This window comes from Pezoporus flaviventris, unplaced genomic scaffold (assembly GCF_033815535.1).
Source record: "Pezoporus flaviventris isolate CSIRO_AGI_PZ_B2104156 unplaced genomic scaffold, CSIRO_AGI_Pfla_v1 ptg000002l, whole genome shotgun sequence".
Lineage (NCBI taxonomy): Eukaryota > Metazoa > Chordata > Aves > Psittaciformes > Psittacidae > Pezoporus > Pezoporus flaviventris.
The window spans coordinates 16,034,496-16,056,522 of NW_026892550.1; the positions used below are offsets into that span (position 1 = coordinate 16,034,496).

Below are 22,027 nucleotides of genomic sequence, written 5' to 3' on the forward strand. Positions count from 1 at the left end.
AGCCTTGGGGAGGGCAAGAGACTGGGAGCAGATGACCAAAGTGATATTCCATAACATGTGAATTCATGCTCAGCAATAAACTAAGGGGCTGAAGCTTTTCTGAAGTCGCCATTACACAGGGACTCCTGGGCACTGGTCTCCTGCTATGGAGTGATTCTTTTTCATCATGTACTGTCTTTGCCTTCCCTACCACCACCCCATTAAACTGTCTTAACCCATGAATTTCCTTGCTTTTGCCATTCAAATTCTCTCTCCCACCTTGCTGGGGATGGGAGCAAGCAAGCAACTGAGTGGGTCTGAGCTGCCCACTGGGGTTACCCCACCACAGCAGCGTACAAGCCATAATGCAAAATGCTTGAAGCTTCTGGAAATGTCTTGGCTCACCTTACTCTTAAATGAAGAGCCTGTAGAAATTACCTGCTCAGTAGCTCCTGGGTGGCCTTAGTTAGACAGGTTCATCACTGTGAGAAAATGGTGGCTCTAAGATCAGAGTCTTTTCTGGCGCTTTTTAGTGTTGATATTCTCCTCTGATTTCTTGCTTCAGGTTCCCTAGCTTGAGTTAGCCCCTCACTCACAAACACACCAATGTACTGACATTAAGAAAGTTAGTTATATGTCGTCATAATCTCATGCCTTCAGGAGCAGCAAGTTTTCTTAAGGGCCTAGTGTCATGTACTAAGGATATGCAAGCTATAAAAAGCTACAGAAAGTGTTAGATATTTTCACTATATTTAAAATTAACATTGAAGGCCATGCTTCATATGCTGATTTTATTTTGTTGCCTATGTGTGCCAGCAGTGGAACAGGATTCTGAAGTGAACGAGACATTGGGATACCGGCATTTTGTGGTAGGTGAGATACTTCCTGCCATGACCACAACACTTTTTCCAGTGAAACCATTATATACCATTTAATCATCTAGCTTTACACATTACAAAAGTGACCTAACCTTAGCCTGATTAGAGAGCTGGACCTTGCTAAGGAGCTGCTCTGTATCTGCCTCGGGATTAGATGTTTCATAACAAGCACACCAGAGCTTCCAGTGGAATTACTCAGGCACACTCCTGTTAACAAAATTTAGTAATCCTCTAAGAAATACATCCAATCTATGTCTGGCTTCTACCATCTACTATGTAACCTTATCATCCCCAATTTTCATAGCATCAGCAGGTTTTGTGAATAAAGCCTTGCAAGTAATAAAACACATGACAAGGGAGGGAAACCTGGAGGCTGAAGACGGAAGGAAGGTTTGTAACAAAATGAAAGGACAAAGAAATGTATTTTTCTCTTTGGTTTTTGTTTGTTTTTCCCTGCATCTATTAGAACTAATTCTGATGCATTCAAAGGCCTGCTTTCCCTTCAAGAAGGCCACAGTAAAATATTTCTGTGGTTTTATTCCTTTTTTTGCAGGCATCTTCATGCTGAGAGCCGGAGCAATAACCAATCCAAGGATTTCTCCGTGTGCCCTGGAAAACAGCTGGTTATCCTATTTAACTGGAACTGAAAGACTTCACATTCATAAAACACCCCAGCAGGAGCCTTATTTTGTACAAATGTGTACTAACTTCTTGGGGGAAATCTGCACCAGCACACCTCATTATATCTAATGGAATACTATTAAGAACTCCATGCCCTGCAAGTTGAAAACCTTTCTGCAAGCAGGTGGCATTCTCAGTCTTGCTTATTAATGCATACATTGGAGCTGGTAAAAATACAGTCCCTTCATGTGTTTTGCCTTCTATCCATCCTGCTTTCGTAGTGCCACACATCCAGCTTCAGTGGTGCTTGAATCCTTTGTGCTGCTGGGCTGGAACCAATGGAATTCACCTGGTTCAAAATCAGAATCCAGAGAACCAAGCTGCATCTCTGTGGAGATCCTAAAACCTGACTCCACTTGGGGAAACTTTGTTCTAATGCACAGATAAAGGGAAAAGGGGAAAAATAAGGCAAGCAAATGCAAATATAAACAATACTAAGAACAACTTCAGATAGAAGTGACCATTGCTACCTTCTGTCCCTCCTGACTTCAAGTATTTACTTGGTTGGGAATTCACCTTCCTAGGAAGAATTCAGGGGGAAACATTTACCTCAGATTGAAGCTTCCGAGTGTGCAAAGTATTTATGTTAAAACTCTTAAAGGTGAATCATTTAGAAGTTAAAATGGTTTTATTTAATTTTCCAAAAAATGGTTCACCCACACTGTGGCTCATTCGTCTGTTCAAGAAAATAGTCTTAATGACTTACACTAAAGTGTCAAAATGATTTTAAACAGGGTAAAGAAAACCTCTTGTGTTCTTAATCCCCGAATGTCTGATCTCCAAAACCATTCTCCACAGGGGAACTTAAGTATGTGCACAGGCTTATGGAAGCTGCATGAAACTAAGAGATGCAAAAGTCAGATGAGGGGTTGGAACCTCTGAAATTCCAGCTTGTAAATAGGATTTAGGATCCCATTTTTTCACTGAGACAACAAAAGTGGATATAATTAACACACATTGTTAAACTTTATTAGTCTCCCAGGGTTTCAGTTATGCTTACAAAAATCAACCCACTAGAATAAACATGGCTAAAAAGGTGGGGAGCCACTTTACCATGAAAACAGTTGTTGCTCTATTAAAAAAGCATGCTTGTTTTTGAGGTTTGTTTTTTCCTGCTGTTCTGAAACAATCAAATGTGGCTTTTATCACAAACTGCTCTGAAAAGTACTCAGAGGTTCAGGCCCTGAACTACACTGCACAGCTTTCAAAGGAGATGCATATCCAACAATAAACTATACTTTTTTATATATATAAACCATAGTAGCATATCACAACATCTGCAGTGAAATACCTGCTTTGAGAAAACCTCCAGGAACAAAACCTGCTTTCCTGCACCTTGCAGTGTTCAAGGACAAGGAACCTCCTCAGGAGCCTCCCAGATGCTGCTGAGCATTGACTCCCACAACAGCCCAGGGCTGTTGCCTTCCACAGCTGCTAACCTCCACACACAGTATTTGCAGTTGGGCTCCTATCAGAGCAGGAGCTGCTGTCTGCTGTCAAAACCAGGTGGCCTTTTGTCTTCATAAAGCATGGTTGCCCTCAGCTTGCTCTTGTGCAAAGCAGAGCCCTTGGTGCCTGCAAGAAGTCAAGTGCTGATGGGAGGCTTCTTGTCTGTGACATGGGGGCACCAAGATCCTGCTGAGGTTGTAAAGAAACTCTATTTTATTACCTGACATTCCTGTATGGCTCTACATTAAAATGCAAATTTAGGAACAGGCATAGCTTTCCTGGTTTGGTGCGTGTGCCTTATGGTATTGGCAACCGGAATGGGGGTGTCCCCCCCAGGGACAGACTGGGAGTCTTTCACAAGGAGGTGCTGCTGGCAAGAAGTAAGAGGGTCAGAAATGTGAACCTCTGGAAATGTATTTGGTCTACTTAGCATAAACTAACCTCATCTTTGCTTCCATAGCTGAGGTAACATTAACAACCAATGGGTCCCATTGACTCTTTTGTCAGAAGAGAGATTGACAGTGTGGGGATGAGCATGTAAAAGATGGCTTTCGTTGGGTTTTGGATGCCTGAGGTTTCAGACACCACTTAGTGTCAGGCAGCACTTCAAAAACATTTTGGTTGTTCCAGGGGAATCCTGGTAATGCAGATATATTGAGATAGAGCTAGTAAATGATTTTGTTTCCCATGAAGTCTGAGGATTTGGGGAGGGTAGGTGAGGCTCAATCCAGGAGTCACAGCCACAGAAAACCCACTAAAAAAGGCAAACATTTTGCATCCACCTGAAAGCCAGAAAGGAGAATAAATAAAAGACCTGAGGAACCTTTAAAGTTTTTTTCTAAGAGAGGATAATCAGCCTTGCATACAGAAATAGTAATAGATGTTTATCTTGGCTTTACTTGCTTTTCTGAATATTTTAACCACTACCTCATGTGACATTTTTACACATAGACTGGGGGGAGAAATGGTCTTGATCCCATCCTTATAAAGCAGGTACAGAGTCTGTGGGAAATCTGCACCCAGTCTGGAAACAAGTCTGTTCCCAGGGGGAGGACAGCCTGCCTTGGGTGCAGAAGGTCATCTGTGCTTTGGTTTTATTCAACCCTTCTGTTAATGACTTGGATGACGGAACAAAAAGTGAACTGATTAAATTCACAGCTGACACCAAGCTGGAAGGGCTGTAAATACACTGTGGGGAAGGATTAGAATTCAAAATGTTCGTGACAAGCTGCAGAAACAATAAGGGGTGGGGGGAATAAAAAAAGGAGGTAATTGAATTAAGACAAAGGTAAAATCCCATACTTGGCAGGAATGAAGAAACATAAAATGGAAACAATTGCATAGACAGCAGTTCTGCAGGAAAGGATCAGGCAAAGATCACAGTATGATATAGAGAGTAATATAGTCTGTGAGACAAGTGAAGTACTAGTCCATGCTGGTCAGCTGAGAAGTTTGTGCACTTCTCTTTCAGAAAGAGGTGAACAATCTATAGGAAAAGGCAACCTACTCAATATAGGAGCCTACAAAACTTAGGAGGAAAACTTAAAAGAATTGAAACTGTTTAGCTGGAAGAGGGAAGGGTGGTTGGTACATTTTGCGCAAGGCTGTTGCAAGGAAGAGAATAATCTGTGCAATGTGCATTTCGAAATGAAAAGAAATCAAGGTATTTCCACGTGTGGCCATTGAACACTGAACTTGAGGAAAGTTTTGTGTGCATTTCTTGTCGCCCCTCAAACAGCAAATCTCTCTTCAGATTAATGCTATGCAGCAGAAAGGATAAATGTTTTATAAAGGATCAGGGAATTAATGCAAACATAAACAATAACCCAAACTATCTAATAGCTGCGTTCCATCCCTCCTTTTTACATTACATATCACATCAGGGACTGTAGTGATAGGACATGAGGTGACGGGATCAAACTTAAACACGGGAATTTTACATTGGCTATAAGGAAGAAGTTCTTTACTGAAAGGGTGGTGAAGCACTGGAATGGGTTGCCCATGGAGGCTGTGAATGCTCCATCCCTGGTGGTGTTCAAGGCCAGGTTGGACAGAGCCTTGGGTGATATGGTTTAGTGTGAGGTGTCCCTGCCCATGGCAGGGTGGGTGGAACTAGATGATCTTAAGGTCCTTTCCAACCCAGACCCCTCTATGATTATATGATTCTATATTTATATTTTATATCCATATGTGAACCTGAAATTCTGTTAAATTAGGTTGACAGACCAAGAATGAGTTTCTGAATGCAGCTTTCTCAAATAGCTTACTAACAGTTCATCTCTCCCTCACTCTCACAAAATGATTTCTTCTCAAGCTATTAAAGAGGAAGAATTTCACAGATTTTTCAGATTGGTTGATTAGAATAGTTTGGCAGTTGCATGGTCTTCTATTTGCAAGAGAAATTATTCCTCAGCAAGAACAGCGCTGTTTCCCTTTTGTATATTTATTTAACTTGATTTTTTAATGGATAATGCCCTTAAAAGTTGGAAATACGTACAGCTCTTTTGCAAGAATACTATAAATGGATGCTTATCTCAGGCACTAAATACTTCTGTTTCTTTAAATAGAAACACCAAGTCAAGGAACAGGAATAAACAGGAAGGATAAGCCCAGACCAGTGACAGATTTTTCCCCTTGCTACAGCAAGACTTTCCATTTTCTTTTCTTTTTTTTTCTCCTTAAAGCAATTGCAAACAAGTTCCTCCACCGTGATTCCTGCAGGATGAGGTGCTGTTTGCAGCCCAGCGCCAGCCCCATGCTCACTGTGCAGGCTGAAAACACTCATGTCCAGGATGAAGCCCCTCTCGCTCGAGCACTGGAGCTCAGTGCTGTGTTGGACAACAGGACAGGCAGTAAATAGCCAAAGCTATCGCACCTTCACACTGACAGCATTTCTGCTTTTAAATCCTGCCTAACTGGGAAGTTTTACAGATGAAAACCAGAACTGCAGGCTTTACCTGCAGACCCATGGGCAGGTACCGGGACATGCCAGATGTCACTTGAGGCTGGTGCTGTGCCTGCAGGCAATTGCTGTGCAGAGCATGTATGATACCACACCTAACTCAATGTGAGGAAGCTTTGGTGCCCTGCAGTCTCTAATACACATATGAACAAATACCAGATGCCCCTGGTTCTGCCTGATGAGCCACCAGCATAACAGGCTCACAGGCTAGGACCGTGGCTGAGGAACGGCTGAAAGTGCCCTGAACAGAAGGAGCAGATGAGGGTCCTCAAGATCTGGACTCTGCTTCCCTGAGGCTACAAACATTCCCTTTCTTTTAACAGCTCCAGCCTCAGCCATACGTGGAGAAAAGCAGTCAGCTCCATCTCCCACTGCAGAAGACATAAAACCTGCCTTCCCTGGGTGTCATTTTTATGGAGAATCATTCTACCATAAAATCACTGAGAGCAGATCCAGGTGCTGGAGACACAAAACAAGGCTACCGCTTGCTACAAAAGGATGCTCTTCATCATGTTTAGCTCTACATTGGACAAATCTAATGATGTGAAGTTGAACAGCAGGGTGATGCAAAGGGATGATGTCACCACAAAACAAACCCACCCACCAACCAACCAACCCCAAAGGTCATAGCATTGATTGTTTGTGAGAGGAGTGTGGTGTAAAGTCCATTGTAAAGCCCATGACATAAACAAAACTTATATCTAGGTTTGTTTTTTTGATGTGGTCTCATATAGCCAGGAGACTCCAGGATATTGCACAAAATCCAATGGTCCTGTACAGGTGGGACAAAAGCAAGGGTATGTTTTTTTTAAACAAGCATTGCAATACAAGTACAAGCACATGGTCAGGTCACTGTGGGCTTACCTCCTATTAACCACTCATCATAGTTTAACCCAGCCAGAAATTCATCCCCACACAGTCACTCGTTCACTGTCCCCAGGTGGGATGAGGGAGAGAACTGGAAGAGTAAAAGTGAGAAAACTCATGGGTTGAGTTAAAGACAGTTTAAAGGTAAAGCAAAAGCCACGGACACAAGCAAAGCAACACAAGGAATTCATCCACCACTTCCCATCAGCAGGCAGGTGTTCAGCCATCCCCAGGATTCATCACAAATAACGGCTACTTGGGAAGACAAACACCATCAAATCCCCTTCCTTCTTCTTCCCCCAGCTTTGTATGCTGAGCATGACACCATATGGTCTGGGGTATCCCTGTGGTCAGTTGGGGTCAGCTGTGCTGGCTGTCTTCTCTCTAAGCTCTTCTTTGTGCACCTGGAGCCTACTCACTGATAGGGTGGTGTTAGGAGCAGAAAGGCCTTGACTGTGTGTAAGCACTGCCCATCAGTAACTAAAACATCCCTGGATTATCAACACTGTTTACAGAACAAATCCAAAACATGGCCCCAGCAAATATAAAGAAAATTAACTCTACTGCAGCACAAATCAGCACACCGCTGTCTGCTTTAAAGGCTGTCGGTTTTTCAGCACCTCTCTTAACCAGACGACCAAAACATAAGCAGTGAGTAATAACAGATTCTAATGATACACCTGGTTAGTACTTAGCGACCATCCTTCAGACCCGGACTGAATGCCAAATCGCCCTGGCAATTGTATTTCTTGCAGTTACCAGCCCTTCTCCTTTTTAAAATACATCTTTCCGACAGCAGCCCACCGTTAGTATTTCCCTTTCACTCTCTGAGGTGCAGAGCACTACAAATACATCATTTAGCTTCGCTGCAGTCCTTTCTGTCCCCTTGATCATCTCCTTTACACCCCTCTGCATTTCTGCGTCCATCCCACGTGTGCAGTACATCAAAAAAGAGCTCTGCAGCAAGTGGGTTTTTTTTCAGCGACAGAATCCCAGCTGGTGTAAAACAGCACAAATGCCACTGAAGTCTGCAGCATTTACTGTGATCATTTGAACCAGCTACAATTCTGACCCCCTTTCTTATAATTCAGCTAAAAGCTTTACAACTATCTTCCTGGGGTACTGACCACTGACTCAGAAACTGCATTGTAGAAGTGTTAAACTCAGTCCACTAATTTATGACTCAGGGAGTAAACCATGAAAAATACTCCTTTCTTCCTTCCATTCATTGTGTGCCCTTAAAAAATGGTTTATGGTGCTAAGTAATAGTTTTTCTAACAGCACCCAGACTGGGCACTTGCTTCTTGCATTTTACAAACTGAAACCACCCCCCTTTGCCCTTGCTCGTTTTGGCTGAACAGTTTTGCATACACTCCTAAAACCTGATTATGAAACATTTTACTTCTTTGAAATGCTTTAAACCCACAAAATTTCATAGCATCACCCTGCCACAAGTATGGCTTTCCCCAGCTCTGAGCCTGCCAGGGAGTGAGCTTGGGAAAAGCTGCACGGGAGGCAGAGCTGGGGTGATGGGCAGTCCTGGCTCTCAGGCTTACAGTTTGGCTTTCACTGAGCACTGTATGGTTCCCATGAGCACAGTGATTTGAACAACTCATAAATACCCTGAAGAAAAGAAATACTGCTTATCCTGTCCGTAGATTAGGAACTGAAGCCCAGGGTTAAAGGAACACATTCAATATCCCAATATTCCAAGCAGAAGTTAACTCTATTTCCAGTCCCTGGCTAATGATCTGAGCAGTTGACATTCCTTTAACTCTACTCTCCCTCATACAGAGAGGAAAAATATTGGCTCTTGGATAACTGAGTGCCTTGGATCTGATGCAGTGTACAGCACCAGCAAGATTAACATGCACACTCTGGAAGCTGACAGCCCCATTCCTTACCCAGCTGGCAGGAGACATGAACTGGGAAAAAGATTTTTCTTTGCAATTTTCTCGTGTTGAGAATTGTTCCTGAGTAATCAGAGCTGCACTTTTCTCTCTGCAGAAACCTCAGCCCGTTGAATTGCTCTGGTGATGGCTGAGCCCACATTTCAGCTGCAGCAGCGGGAAGCACTGCAGGCAGGGTGACGTCCCTGAGAGCGGAGCATTCCTCAGCTCACGGCACGATGAAGCGCGTGTGAACTCGCTGGGCTCCAACCAGCTTCTGGGAAACAGTCTCTGTGCCTCAGCCTGATGTTGCACTGCCTCAGCACTGCTCACTTCTCCTCTTGGAATGAAATCCCTGCTGCCTCCAAAAAGAAGAAAGAAAGGCTTCAAGGGAGAGGATGACCTGGTGACTAAAGCAGCAGGCACTAACTAGCCCTTAATACTTCAGGGAAGCATCGCTGAGATGTACCTCGACACCTACAGTTTGAGTTCAGGTTTTAAAAGCACAGAAACTTTGGTGCCCATCCATGTGGAACAGTTTATGTTGCTCACACACCACCTTCGATTTTTACTAATGAAGAAATAAAAATGCAAACCAGCTCGACGGCAACCAGCACATACATGAGCAAACTGCCCAGCTGTGCCTTCATAACGCTCCTTGCTCTCTCCTCACTGCATGTTGAAGGTCACTTGGCTTAGATAAGCACATTAAGTCATCAGCAGGAAGATTAATTTAAAAGCTCGGTAACTTTCTTCCTTGTCTCTGGAATGTCGGTGGGGACCCAGGGCCAGACTGACAGTCCAACAGAGACAGCACAAACTGTTCACCCTGCCCAAAACAAGAGTGCCTCAAACTTTCCCCCCTGCTCCCTCCCTCCATCCCTCCCCCAGTTCTCTGGGTGACGCCTCCTCTCAGCCCGTTACCTAACTTTGACACAAACACGCAGCTCCCATGAGCATCACCTTCAAACAGCCCTGCATTTCTGGCTGAGCGCACCTCGCTTTAGGGGAGCAAAGAGTGACCACTGAGGGGTTCTGCGGCAGCTTGGAAAGGTAACCAGCCTGTGGGGTTTTTACTTTCTGTTTGCAATGCCTGACTAGTGCTTAAGTAGACGGACCAGAAACAGGCTCCTGGCAAACTGTCCTGCTGGAATTTGTAGGAGGAGAAAAGTCGCAATACAAACTCAGAAACAGATGTAGTAACTCTTTGGCTTACTTGCTTCCTGCAAGGAAACGGAGGCAGTTTTTACGATCAAGATCTAGAGTAAAATACAGAATTGCTGGAGTTCTTTTAGTCATAGGCGTCAGTTGTGTGTGTTTAAACACGCATCTGCATTTTTAGTTTCAGTTCATTACATTAGGCAGATTCAGCAAGCCGCAGTCCATGGGGATCACGCTCCAGATTCAGCAAGCAGCAGTCTGTGGGGATCATGCTGCAGCTGTCTTGCTCAGCCCCACCACAGGCTGCAAGCCTCCTCTCCAGCCACGCACCTGCAAAACACCCTTAATCCTTTGTGGCTTCTTGTCCCTTCTGCAGGCTCTGAATTGCCAAGATGCTTCTGCTCCTTTCTCTGGTCACTGGGCTCGCCATGTCCGCCTCTGGGGTCACGACAGACAAAGAAACTGATCCAAGCCAAGAGTGGTTTCAGGACATACAGAAGAAAGTGAACGACCTCTGGCAGAACTTGCTCTACCCAGTAATGCCTGGTAATGAGACCGACGGGATGATTTACGCCTCTTGTGAAATGAAGCCCAGCTCCAAAATAGATGCTGACAAGCCACAAGTGACTGGACAAGTCTTATTCAGACAGCATTACTCATCTGGAAGATTAGAAGCCATTTTTTACCTGGATGGGTTTCCACTGGATAATAATCAATCTGGTAGAGCTATACACATCCATGAGCTTGGGGATCTCAGCAAGGGCTGTGATGCTACAGGAGGACACTATAACCCCTTTAGTGTGAATCACCCCCGGCACCCGGGAGATTTCGGCAACTTTTTCCCTAAAGAAGGCAAGATCAGAAAATACAAACCGAATCTCTCTGCCACTATGTTTGGTCCGTATTCCATCATGGGCAGATCCGTTGTGATCCACGAGCAGGAAGATGACATGGGCAAGGGCAACAACAAGGCCAGTTTGGAAAATGGAAATGCTGGGAAGCGGCTGGCTTGCTGTGTGATTGGGATGTGCAACAAGAACTTGTGGGAAGAGAAATTGCCTGAGGTTACAGACAAGAAGAAGAGAGGGCTCAACAAAAGAACACAGAACCAGGCTTAAGTGAAGATCAACACAAGGGCTATAGCATGGGCAACACAAAGCACCTCGGGCTGTGCCACTGGCCACCAAGATACATGGCTAAAAGGCTTCTCATTTCCATTTACTTGCTCCTCTAAGAAACATGTATCACTTTGTAGAGCATCCTTTCTGTAAGCCCATCAATAAAAACAGCATCAACTCAACATTGTGATGTATTTTCTGAAAAAGATTCCCTTGCATGTAAGTAAGAGTTCTCATGGGTATGGTCCATAGTCTGTAAAGTGTCTGTGCACTGCAAGGGATCCTAAGTTAGATAGCAAAGGAAAAAGAAGTTAGTATGAATAAGTAAGAAATTGCCTCTCATTGGAGGCTATCCTGTACTTGGCTGCCAATCTGAAAAGTAAAAACATTTCTGTGCTTTCTGCAGTGCTGGGTGTTGTGTTGCAAGACCTGGAAAATGGACTTCCCCTAAAGACAAGGGAAAGTACAGACATTTCTCTTTTAAACTTTGGATCCATTATGTTATTCTACTTGTATTTTCAAGTTTTATTCTCAAACATGTGCCAACTTCTTAACTATTTTGTATTGTCTACATGGCTATGGGTAAGTCACACTGTTTACATCTGAAAGCAGACTTACAGGAAATACTCCAGTTTATCATCATTCCCTGGCAAAAAGTCCCTAAAGCCTCTAGTTTGTGCCTGTTAACAGTAACTAAGCTGTTGTTGTATCTGTATACAACCAGGACAGTTGTATATGGAAGTTTTGATGCTGCTTAAGCAGGGATGACAGAGTTAACAGATCAGACATAAATATTATTTTCAAAGTCAAGAAATACTGAGTGTGTTTCTTCACACAAAAATGCGGCAGTAAATCAGTCAGTTCAGACAGGGAGAAGTGACAGTGAAAAGATTTAAGCCCAGTAATTTTCAGCCTTAAAACTCTCACTCAATAAAGCTTTTGCTTTTTTAATTTAGCACATCTCACTGAAAACACTAAAACATTACCTCACGGCTATCATTCATCTGCTACTGAGAGGAGAAGAGGAAAGGAGCAGGTAGAACAAGCGGATCAGGAAATGTTTTTATTAAAGATGACAAAATGTATTAATATAGTTTAACCATGTTGTGCAGCAACAAAAGCGAGGTTTGCAAATAAATTAAACTGCATAATTTAGAAAGTAAAACTACAAAACAGAAGCTTGTAAACAAAATCCTATCTCTTAGACACGCAGCAGACTTTCAACTTCATCTCAGTTAAGATTTTGAAATACATTCCTGAGCCCATATGGATTAAGGAAATGCCACTATCTTTATTATACAAATTCGCCATATGCTTAAAAATAGACTCACTTAGAAAAGAAGCAGCTTTCTAACAGATGTCATTAACCTGTCATTCTCACACACTTATTTTACAAACTCAGTGAACACTGTTTTTCAGACAACCACTGCATCCCACTTTCAGGTGAACTCCTTCTCACAGATAATGAATGCATCAAATCACTTCTAGGTGAGACAAACTCCGTAACACTCAGTTTGTGAAATGCACCATACCCCTGCCACAACATCCCTTTCCTAGTGTGTTTCCCCAAAGCCCAGCACCAAAGGGCTTATATATCTGAATGCAATTTCTGCATTTCTAAAGTCCTAGAAAAAGGAAGCACAAGTCTAAGGCCCCTGCCTGCCTCTCCCCCCCCCCCCCCCCCCAAAACAACAAACAACCCAACACTGAAGTAGTGTTGAGTGATAAAACACTAATTAATTTACTGGGAAAACAATCATGGTTCTAATAGCACAACAATAGCAATTAAAACAATATCCAAGAAAGATACTGATGATAATATTCAATTAGTTATCACGTAGCGCAGCAAAGATGTCTGTCTTTTACAAATCTGCTGGCTCTGAAGCCCTGTGCTCCTGGGAGAAGGCTAAAACCGTAGCTAGAATACACCTGTACTAGGGCAGAAAGGAGATGGGCAGTACTGCAGCAGTGACACAGCACTGAAAATTAGGTTTCCAGAGACCTAGATATCCTACTGGAATTTAATGATTGCAAAGATAAAAAATGGCATCTAAGAGGGAGAATGGAGTGAGGATAATTACCAAGATGTCCTAGTTGTTGCCTTGTACATCACTGTGTTCTCACGGAAAGAATGTGAGAACATAAGAGGAATCAACAAATGAGGCATTAAAAGGCTGTTGGTCCAACACTCTTTCTACTGGCTTGATTTTTTTGCACCAAGCTCTTCATTAACTAATAGAATTAACTGGCTGCTAAGAGACCAGGAGCAGAATGCCAACTTACACAACTGTGGGTCAGGAAAGACATGGGGCAGGGAAACAGCATAGCACCCTCAATGTTTTGAGCTCAGCTACATAGAATCTTGACCTTATTCGCTTGCCTCAGTTCTGACTGCATTGGTATTTAGCTCAGGATTAGTCTGTGAAAGATGGAAAAGAATATATCTTGAACAAAATCCTACTTCATGTGACATTCAAGCATTAAAGGAAAAAATCCTGCCACATTCTCCCAGAGATTTCAGTTTCCGCAGCTATTTCTCTTCCGACTTGTCAGCACTGTCATACGAATGAGTCAATAATGCAGTCAGTTACAATTAATGGGAACAGCATGACAATCTTTCAAATGCTTAAACTCTTCTTGCATTTTTCAGGTGATGAGGAACTTGAATGGTCAGCAGGATAATGAAATAAAAACTTGTTACTGCTTCATGTCCCTAATACACTTAAATATACAGATGTTTTCTGTTCCTAAGGGCAGCTGCTTAATATCAGTGAAATGCTGCAATGTCGAACTACCTTTCAAGAGAAAGGAAACATACTTGAGGAGCACTTTATTGCCTGCAGACAGACACTGAAATGGCTATATGAATGGCTATATGAATGAGAACAGTGACAAGCCACGTTTTTTACCTTCTCACCATCATTCCTTATATTTATATGTAATGATTTACACAGAGCCTTTCTTCTGCTGAATACAAACTGTTCATGGATTCTGACACCTTGATTATGGCAGCACCTGCTAGCTCATCTTCGATATACATAAGAGTTTGTCCGTACTGCTAATATAAACTCTGTTTATTCAGTAGCTGACAAGTGGGCTGTAAAAAATTTGCAGCTGGCAGTTATTTGTCAAAGAAGTACTCAATCTGGGAGGGATTCTTCTTTTTATTAGTAGTATTTTATTAAATTTGGTTTAATTCTCTCTGATTGGTTTCAAGTTCTAGGAGTGAGAAATGAACATTTACAGACAATTAGGTCCCAAGCCAGCAGAAAAATTGCCTTGATGGCTGCTGGCCCATAGAAGCTCCACAGCTGCAGAGACTATTCCTTATGCTACAAACAGGAGAGGAAGGACCTGCCTCCCTTCTCCAACAGCTGCTGACTTCAATGTTAAGTATCCCCTTGTTGCTGCCTTCCTAGGAGCAGAGTGGCACAGCTCCAGCATCAGGAGCAAGCTAGGGAATGACACAGCAGCCTCCTTTTCCCCTGGTTATTATAGGAATGTTTTCCTATGGCTAAACATCAAGGGAAGAAATTTTAGAAAGCAGGAACACTGCAAATAAACCTTCTACCACACTATAGACTGATGAAATGAGGAGGAAAGGAAGAATTATCCTTAATTCCAAACCATGAGAAAATAATAAGAGACACAGATTCCTTTAAAAAGGAGAGCACAGATGGAACAAGCTGAAATCTACCACCCGTTACTCAGCCCGAGGGCTGTTCCAGCTCCTGTAAGCTGAGGAATGCAATTCCAGTAACTGAGAGTGCCAAGTAGGTGTAGAAGGCATCACTGGATCTCCTCTTGCTGTTCTCCTTGCTTTGGAACAGCAATGCCATTTCTCACTGAAAGATTTCTGGCTTCTCTGGTGAAGTTTCCTTCAGAGCTTCATTAAATTGGGTTCTCAGGATCTGGTGAAATAACTCCCTGCTTTTTGATGAGATGAGCTGAGAGAGGGAAGGAAAAAATTCATACAGTCGAGAAGATATAAAGTTTTGCAATGAGAGAACTATATATATATATATATATGTATATATACACACAGGAATGGTTTTCAGAAACTTCCCATAAGGGAAAAGTGATTTTATTCTAAGGATGTACTTAAATCACTAGATATAAAGAGAAATAGAACACAGTGTGAGAAATGAGCAAAAGCTTGCAGCCTTAAGATGCTTCTCAATTTATCATCCCAAATTCTGCATCTTTGGTAGGCACTTCTAACCATTAAAATATGGTCCAGCACAAGGGCCAAACATGTTACAGAAGCCTAGTGATAACATGATAAATCATTATCATTGGTCTCTTTGCTACACTAATGTAAATTACACCAATCTATGAAGAAATTTCAGATCATTACAAAAACCCAAGATGATTAAACCTCATTGCTAATTCTTTCCCTTAGGTAATTTACATTTTTGGCACACTGTAGCCAAAACTAACAGAAAATAACCCTTATTAGACAAATATTAACAGTTGAATGTAAAAATCAGCCCTATGCACACTGTTTCATTGATCACATTCAGAGCAGCACAGACACTGCAAAAGGATTAGTGAGATGCTCGAGGGCCTGGATTTCATACCTCAAGCCAAACTGTTATCCAAATATTCACAATTTTCAGCAGGATCAGATGGTTTCTTGCTTTCATATTCACGGAGCTCCTCAAAGCTCTTATTCGTGTGTGCATTTGTAACACTGAGCCCTCCATGCCTTTCAAGGACCTCAGTATACACCACACCCACGGTGCTATTTTGATCCCCTTTTTCATTTGGAATGTCACAATCACTCTCTGAGGTTTCATCATTGTCTTTCAGAGCCTCGATTTCAGGTGTTTGTTCATTCTCCGAGTTTGAGGGATCTGTAGGGTCGGATGGGTCAGGGCTGGAAAGTGGGAACTCTCCCTCAGATGAACCATTAAGCTCTGCTCCAACCACCGTGTTCTGCTCTCCTGTTTTCCCTTCCAGTTCTGCAACTGCCTGCTCTGTCAGTTTAATTATCTGACTTCCGAGCTTGTTTATTTCTTCTTCCTGGGAACGTAGCTGGGGTAATGAAGGGTAAAAATGTTTATTCTGGTTCCTGTTATTTAAGTTTGTTCCCTCTGGAGCCAGGGACTCACTTGCAACAGGACAAGCTGCATCACCTTCTCCCTTCTGTTCTGCTAAAAGAGAAATGAACAGTGAGATGCTCTAGTCAGTCACAGGCATTTATTATATATCTGACCTGAAGACCATCATCATCAGTGCCAGACCACAAAGATGTCTACCTCAGTAAGGAACTGTCAAGAGTGATTCCCTATCCCACCCTAGGCTCATTTCTCAGATCATAAGCAATCAGTGTAAGTTTCTTGCCCTGTTTTAAAGCCTGTCTTTCACCAACACTGACAACTCTGAAAAAGTCATAGTTGATACCATACTGTAGAACAGCAGGGTCAGGCAAATTTTTTCAAAGGAATATGAACTCTAAGCAAGGCATTCAGCTACAGAAATTTTTGGCACAGCTTAACATTAATCCCCACATCACTAAAACTTTCAGCGGTTAACACAAGCTCCATTTATTCTGAGCTTTTCACAGGCTTTCATCCAATAAGGAAGTTTCTTTACTGGTCCTGCAACATGTCTCCTGACATAAAAGATTATTCTAATTTGGGTAACAGCAGAAAACAAAGCAGCAGTGGACAAATTCCAAATACACCATTATACCAAAAGGCAAACACTGAACCAAGTGTCAGAAGAGAGAAAACAGCAAAGTGTAAACAAACAGCTTTGTGAAAGAGAGCGGATTTGTCCCCATCTCAGTTAAGGACAAAAAGCCTCATTGACAACAAGCTTGCAAAGTCTAGTAAGAAAAATTAGGGAATGCCAGAAGTATGGCTGCACTGACAGCTTAAAATGACTCTTGGTCATGCAGATGCATTACCTCTTCATATATGAGCATTTACTCTCTTTCTCTGGCAGGAATCCTGCCTCACGCAATGCACTGCTCTGCTCATGTTATGTATCTGATCATACATACTCAAAGTGCTCCAGAAAGCCAAAACTTGCATACGTCAAATCTGCATTCAAAATTAGTAGGGACTCTACCTTATTGTGTCCCTCAGTTTACTCCCTCTATAGCGGTATAACACCATCCCTTCACATTCCTGCAATTTTCTAAAGATAAATGGTTTCAAAGCACTGTATCACCAGAGAAAAGTTCTTAGATAAACAGTACTTCTGTCTTCAGGGAATGCTTGAAATAGCACACAGGCAATACAGCAGGAACAATACATTCAACAATGAAGAGGAAAAAAACCCAAATAGCTGTTCATTAGCAGCTGAGATGCTCAAGTACAATCTATCCCACGACACTATCCACCCTGTGCACTGGGTAAAGTGAGATTTGGTGGCACAAGACAGTCTTGAATTCATGGATTGCACTAAGTCATTATGCCTTTTCACACAGGAACTGCACAGTATATCCTACAGACTTCCACCATCCAGCATAACTGCAGCAATGATAACATGCGCAATTGAAAACAGGCCTTGATGAGACCAGGGTAAGCACAGACAGATTATACAAAAAAAAGCCTGAAAACGCCCTCTGATTATTATCAGATCTAGCTAGAGCAACATTTGATGTGTTACATAAAGTTCTGATAAGAATGTATGTTCCTAAAAAAGCTAAAAAACGTTCCCTGGGCCAAATATCAATGGTACTGTTTAAAGGACCATAGTTGACCGACATGACATCAGGCCTAGTATTTAAAGACCACTATTCTCCTTATCAACTGTTTTCACTCGACTGATCATTCAACTAATAGGAGAATAAAAGTGAGTTTGTTTTATTTCAGGAATACTTTTAAGCCAAGAGCATACTTGCTGCTAAACTAAGGCAGGTGAATACATTCTTACACTCTTCCCAGCTGCCAAGCTCCTCCAGATTTTGGAGGTACACTGCACAGATGAGAAATTGGAATATGCACCAAGCTCCTAAAATTCAGCAGCACAGTCATTCCCCATGCAGAGCGGCACAAAAGGTGACTCAGTATCACTGCCATATAGCTGCTGACTGCAGAGGAGCTGTGCCCTACTACCCACCTACTCTAGTCTTCCCATTGCTTGAGAGTCCTGATCTCAGCCTTCCTTTCCTCTGCCCCGGGCTTTGCTCCCTTTAGGTTTACATTATCTTGAAGGAATGGTGAATGCAGAGGTTTACCAGTGATGGTGGCATAAAGCTAGCTCAAGAGAATCACTGGGTTGGCTTTTAGCTATGAGATTTGAAAGTGAATGGTTGAGAATGGGTTGGAAACTTCAGCCTGTTTTCTGAGGGTGGAAAACTTCTCAGATTTCTAATTCCTTTCAATTACAGATATACTAAATGCTTGCACATAAAAACCCCACCCAACAAACAAATAACCCAACCAACAAAAACAAAATACCCACAAAACAACAACAAAACCCAAATTAACAAAAGACCCAAAATGCACAAACCAAACAAAGAAAAAAAGCCCAAACCCAAGCCCCACATGGTCATCAGAATCTAACACAAACAAGTTATTTGGCTGACATTAAAAAAACCAGCTGAAGTAGAAAACACAGCATGGAAAGCTTCAGCCCAGAGCTGAAGTTTGGCAGTATTACAAGGCAACAGAAACAGGGTCTGATGAGATTTGACAGGCAGCTTTAATCAAAACTGTAATACCAGCCTCACCTCGGACAAATACGTAAAGGAAAGAGCATAATGCCACCAAGTAAATACTTTCAGTAACTGCAGATTTAATTAGAAATCAACGATTAAGAAAGCAAAAAATGAATATTTATGAGTTGTTACTACTCACCAGAGAACTATGCACTATAGTTTCACATCTTATTTTTAGCAAAAATACCAGCTGATCACGATTATTATAACAAATGATCAGTCCGGCTGTCAAGTTTGATCAGACGATGACATGGATAATAAAGTCAAAATTAAGCCACAATCTATTTAGTTTCAGGATTAACAAATAAACAGTTTATGATACTTCATGGTTAACTGAGTGAGAACCTGGCATACCAAAATGTTATGCCCATTAAAGAGCTTATCCAAATGCCGATAGGCAAGCATAATAATCCATCTCCATCCATTATGAAAAACTAAGGAAAAAAAATCAAGGTTATCAGCAAAACAATATCTGCTCCTACTGTCAAAGTTAAGCTTGTCTTTGGAGAGATGTCAAAGCTTTCTATTGGGGAGGGATTTTTAGCAAAACACATGCAAGAGTATAAAAAAAGCAGTCAATTTCTCTGGGAAAAACAAGTCAGGAATTTCAATCTACTTGGGTGCAGTCATGAAGCCATTCATCTAGATATCAGCTATAATGCAGTAAAGTGCTAAACCAGTTCCATAGACTGCTTCCCTCCTGTGCATTTTAACTGAGGTAAAAAGAGTAGGAGGCAGTTAACTGTAACATAGATTGCATGAATAACTTCTCACAGTATAAAGTTATATGGCAGGAAAACTCCTTGAGGTGTAAGACCTGATCCCTCACCCTGTGCAATCTATTCAGTGGTTAGTTTTCAGTTGTTTCTTTGCTATTTGCACTGGGACCATGCAGCCATTTTACTTGTGGATGATTTACTCAATCTCTGTGACTACCGAATCTTTGCCTTCTGCTAACCCAACATGAAATGTATTCCTTTTTATTTGGAAAGAAATAAGTGCTCAGCTCTCATCATGTTCCCCACGTTCCAGGTGCTCACCTTGTACTTCAGTTTTCAGTGGCTTATCAGTAAACGCTAACAACGGTGACCTGGACCGCTGTGTAACAGGCAAGCTTGGGTCACTGAACGTTATAGTATCCTTTCCACCTGAAACAATCCAAGTGTTAGAACCATTAATTCACCAAATAAATCCATTGTGCACTAGTGATATTCAAACATATCCTACAGTATTTTTGCAATGCTATGGAAAAGTACAGAACAGGAAAAGCATCTCAAATGATCCTTCTACAGTATGGAAAAAATGCATGTTCCAGCTCCAGTACAGAGTAAGTCAAATGCAGGGAGGGTGCATGTTTTTACCTTCCGTACTGAGTAAAGGACAGATTTTGAAAGACAACCAGGTGCTGCATGCAGCAAATTGTATTGGCAATTAGCATTCAATCCAGAATATTAATAATAAGATCATACCAGAAGTTTTACAAAGAGTAATGGATCATTTGCATGCTATTAACCAGCAAGCATTCAGCACTGACTCTTTACTCTCTCTTACTGTGCCTCAGTGATCAACCTGCTTGTATCACGTATGTAGTTGTATGCTACAGACTCACTCACATATTATCTTACAATGCTCCCTTAAAAAAAATAAGAATATGAAAAGCTTAGCATAACTAAGTACTGAGAGAGTAAGGGATTTTAATCTGAAAATTCCAAAAGCATTTCTGAGCATTTTCATTTGAAACCAAATGGAAAAGGGCAATTTTCCAGCTCTTTTGCAGACAAAATAGTGCAAGAAACTTTTCAGCTGAGGACTCTGCTGTAGAGGCCTAAACCTTACATATTTTAGCAATACAAAAAGCAACACCTGCAGATCCTTCAGGAAGTCCTCTGCTATTCACAATGCTCAGGTTTTTAGTGACTGACACTACCTTAAACCTAGAGGGGAAATGGCAGGAAATGTGCAAGATCAGCTAAGCATGGTGTTTGTGTGGCCTCCAGAACAACTGCCAGCCGGTAAGTAATGGCTGGGGAGGCAGCAAGCTACTGCTCTATTTATCTCCATAAGAATAGACATTTATGTAACAACCACTTCTCCCCTCTAAATCTGCTTGTACGTTTCACCTTAAGGCAACATCCTAAATCTAATCACCCATCCAAGACAAAGACTTTCAAAAGAGCATCAGGTCAGGAGATACCCAGAATAAATCCAGCTCTGAGAAAGTTCTGGTACCTACTAAGAAACAATGAAAGTCAAGCTGTTCCCATGGAGTCTAAACTGGTCCACCCCAATCCCTAACTAATTTTGAAAGCACTGGCTGTAAATACCTTGATCCTGAAGTAATTACTGACGTTTTTTATATCCTTAACATTTTGGGGTACATACTATAACAATATGAATGCAATTAATGCTTTTGAAAAGTGGATCTTGTCAAGCTTTGACCTCCCTGCCAAGTATGCATCAGAATTCTGCCTTCACCATAGCATGTAATAAACAATAATGTTAACTAACAGCAAAGTGGAGAACCCCCCTGTGTAAGGCAAAATTAATTAAAACAGGGGGAGGAAAAAAAAAGGCAAACCAAATCCGATGGCTATCTCAAAATGCAAAAGCCTGGACGAATGCGCTTTGCTGCAACAGGGGAGGAATTTTGTGTTGGAAGAACTAAATCATTCAGGGAATTAGTGGTATGAAAACATCCAACAGATATTTATAAAGAATCAGAAGTGGCCACATATCCATAAAGACACAAATTAATGCAACAGAGGAAGTAAAATTAAAAAAGATTAATTATTAATAAAAAAAATGGGGGGGGGGCTTTAACAGGGAAGTAGAAAGGTAGCAAGCAAAGGCTTTTTCTTTTGGTTTTGAATTAAAAAAGGACAGCCTGAGCTGAAGTCCAAAAAGACTGCAAGACAAGCTTCAAAAAAGAAACTTCTTGACTTTCAGCCAGCATTTACAGAGTACACTGATTTACTTCCACATCTTAGTCTGAAAACCAACTTGGTTACAGAAAATAATGCTAAGCTCAGTATCCACACATCTAAGCAACAGATGTGGCCCAAAGAGTCTGATGCATATTTAGTTATTAACAGTGACTCACACCCATTCATATAGGAGGGTATTGCTGCACTATATTCCATTAATCATGGTCTGAAGTTGGATTACACACAGGGCATTTCCTTCAGCTGCTGTGTAAACTCCGTTTCATAACTTATACAGCCTTATGTTCCTCTATTTGATGAACTTTTCAAGGACTTTAGTGAAAAGCATACAGATCTCAAATATATATATAAGCAAACAAATCAGTTTTCAGTAGTAGTAAATTCTTCAGTTTCTTTTCCAGGGTTGGGTAACCTCTCACAGCCTCT

At 41.8% G+C, this 22,027-nt stretch overlaps 2 protein-coding genes across 5 annotated transcripts in view; one reads left to right on the top strand and one right to left on the bottom strand.

Moving 5' to 3' along the window:
* Positions 1-10,114: 10,114 nt before the first annotated feature.
* Positions 10,115-11,166, top strand: SOD3 (superoxide dismutase 3). Its single transcript, XM_061470307.1, has one exon. The coding sequence runs from the start codon at positions 10,259-10,261 to the stop codon at positions 10,982-10,984; it is 726 nt and encodes a 241-aa protein (XP_061326291.1). The 5' UTR covers positions 10,115-10,258; the 3' UTR covers positions 10,985-11,166.
* A 2,703-nt stretch (positions 11,167-13,869) lies between these two features.
* Positions 13,870-22,027, bottom strand: part of CCDC149 (coiled-coil domain containing 149) — a 50,834-nt gene continuing 42,676 nt past the window's right edge. For 2 of the 4 annotated variants that reach the window (XM_061470343.1, XM_061470324.1), the window contains 3 exons: positions 19,700-19,807; positions 15,565-16,137; positions 13,870-14,931 (listed from right to left, as the gene is read on the bottom strand). In XM_061470343.1, coding sequence (XP_061326327.1) covers positions 15,566-16,137; positions 19,700-19,807 — 680 coding nt within the window. In that variant the 3' untranslated portion in view covers positions 13,870-14,931; position 15,565. Of the gene's footprint in view, positions 14,932-15,564; positions 16,141-19,699; positions 19,808-22,027 lie in introns of all 4 variants that reach the window. The other 2 variants (XM_061470333.1, XM_061470316.1) reach the window with 1 other exon arrangement.

Bases quoted from the DNA above. Each gene is read 5' to 3' on its own strand.
- SOD3 (XM_061470307.1), top strand. From the start codon at position 10,259: ATGCTTCTGCTCCTTTCTCTGGTCACTGGGCTCGCCATGTCCGCCTCT.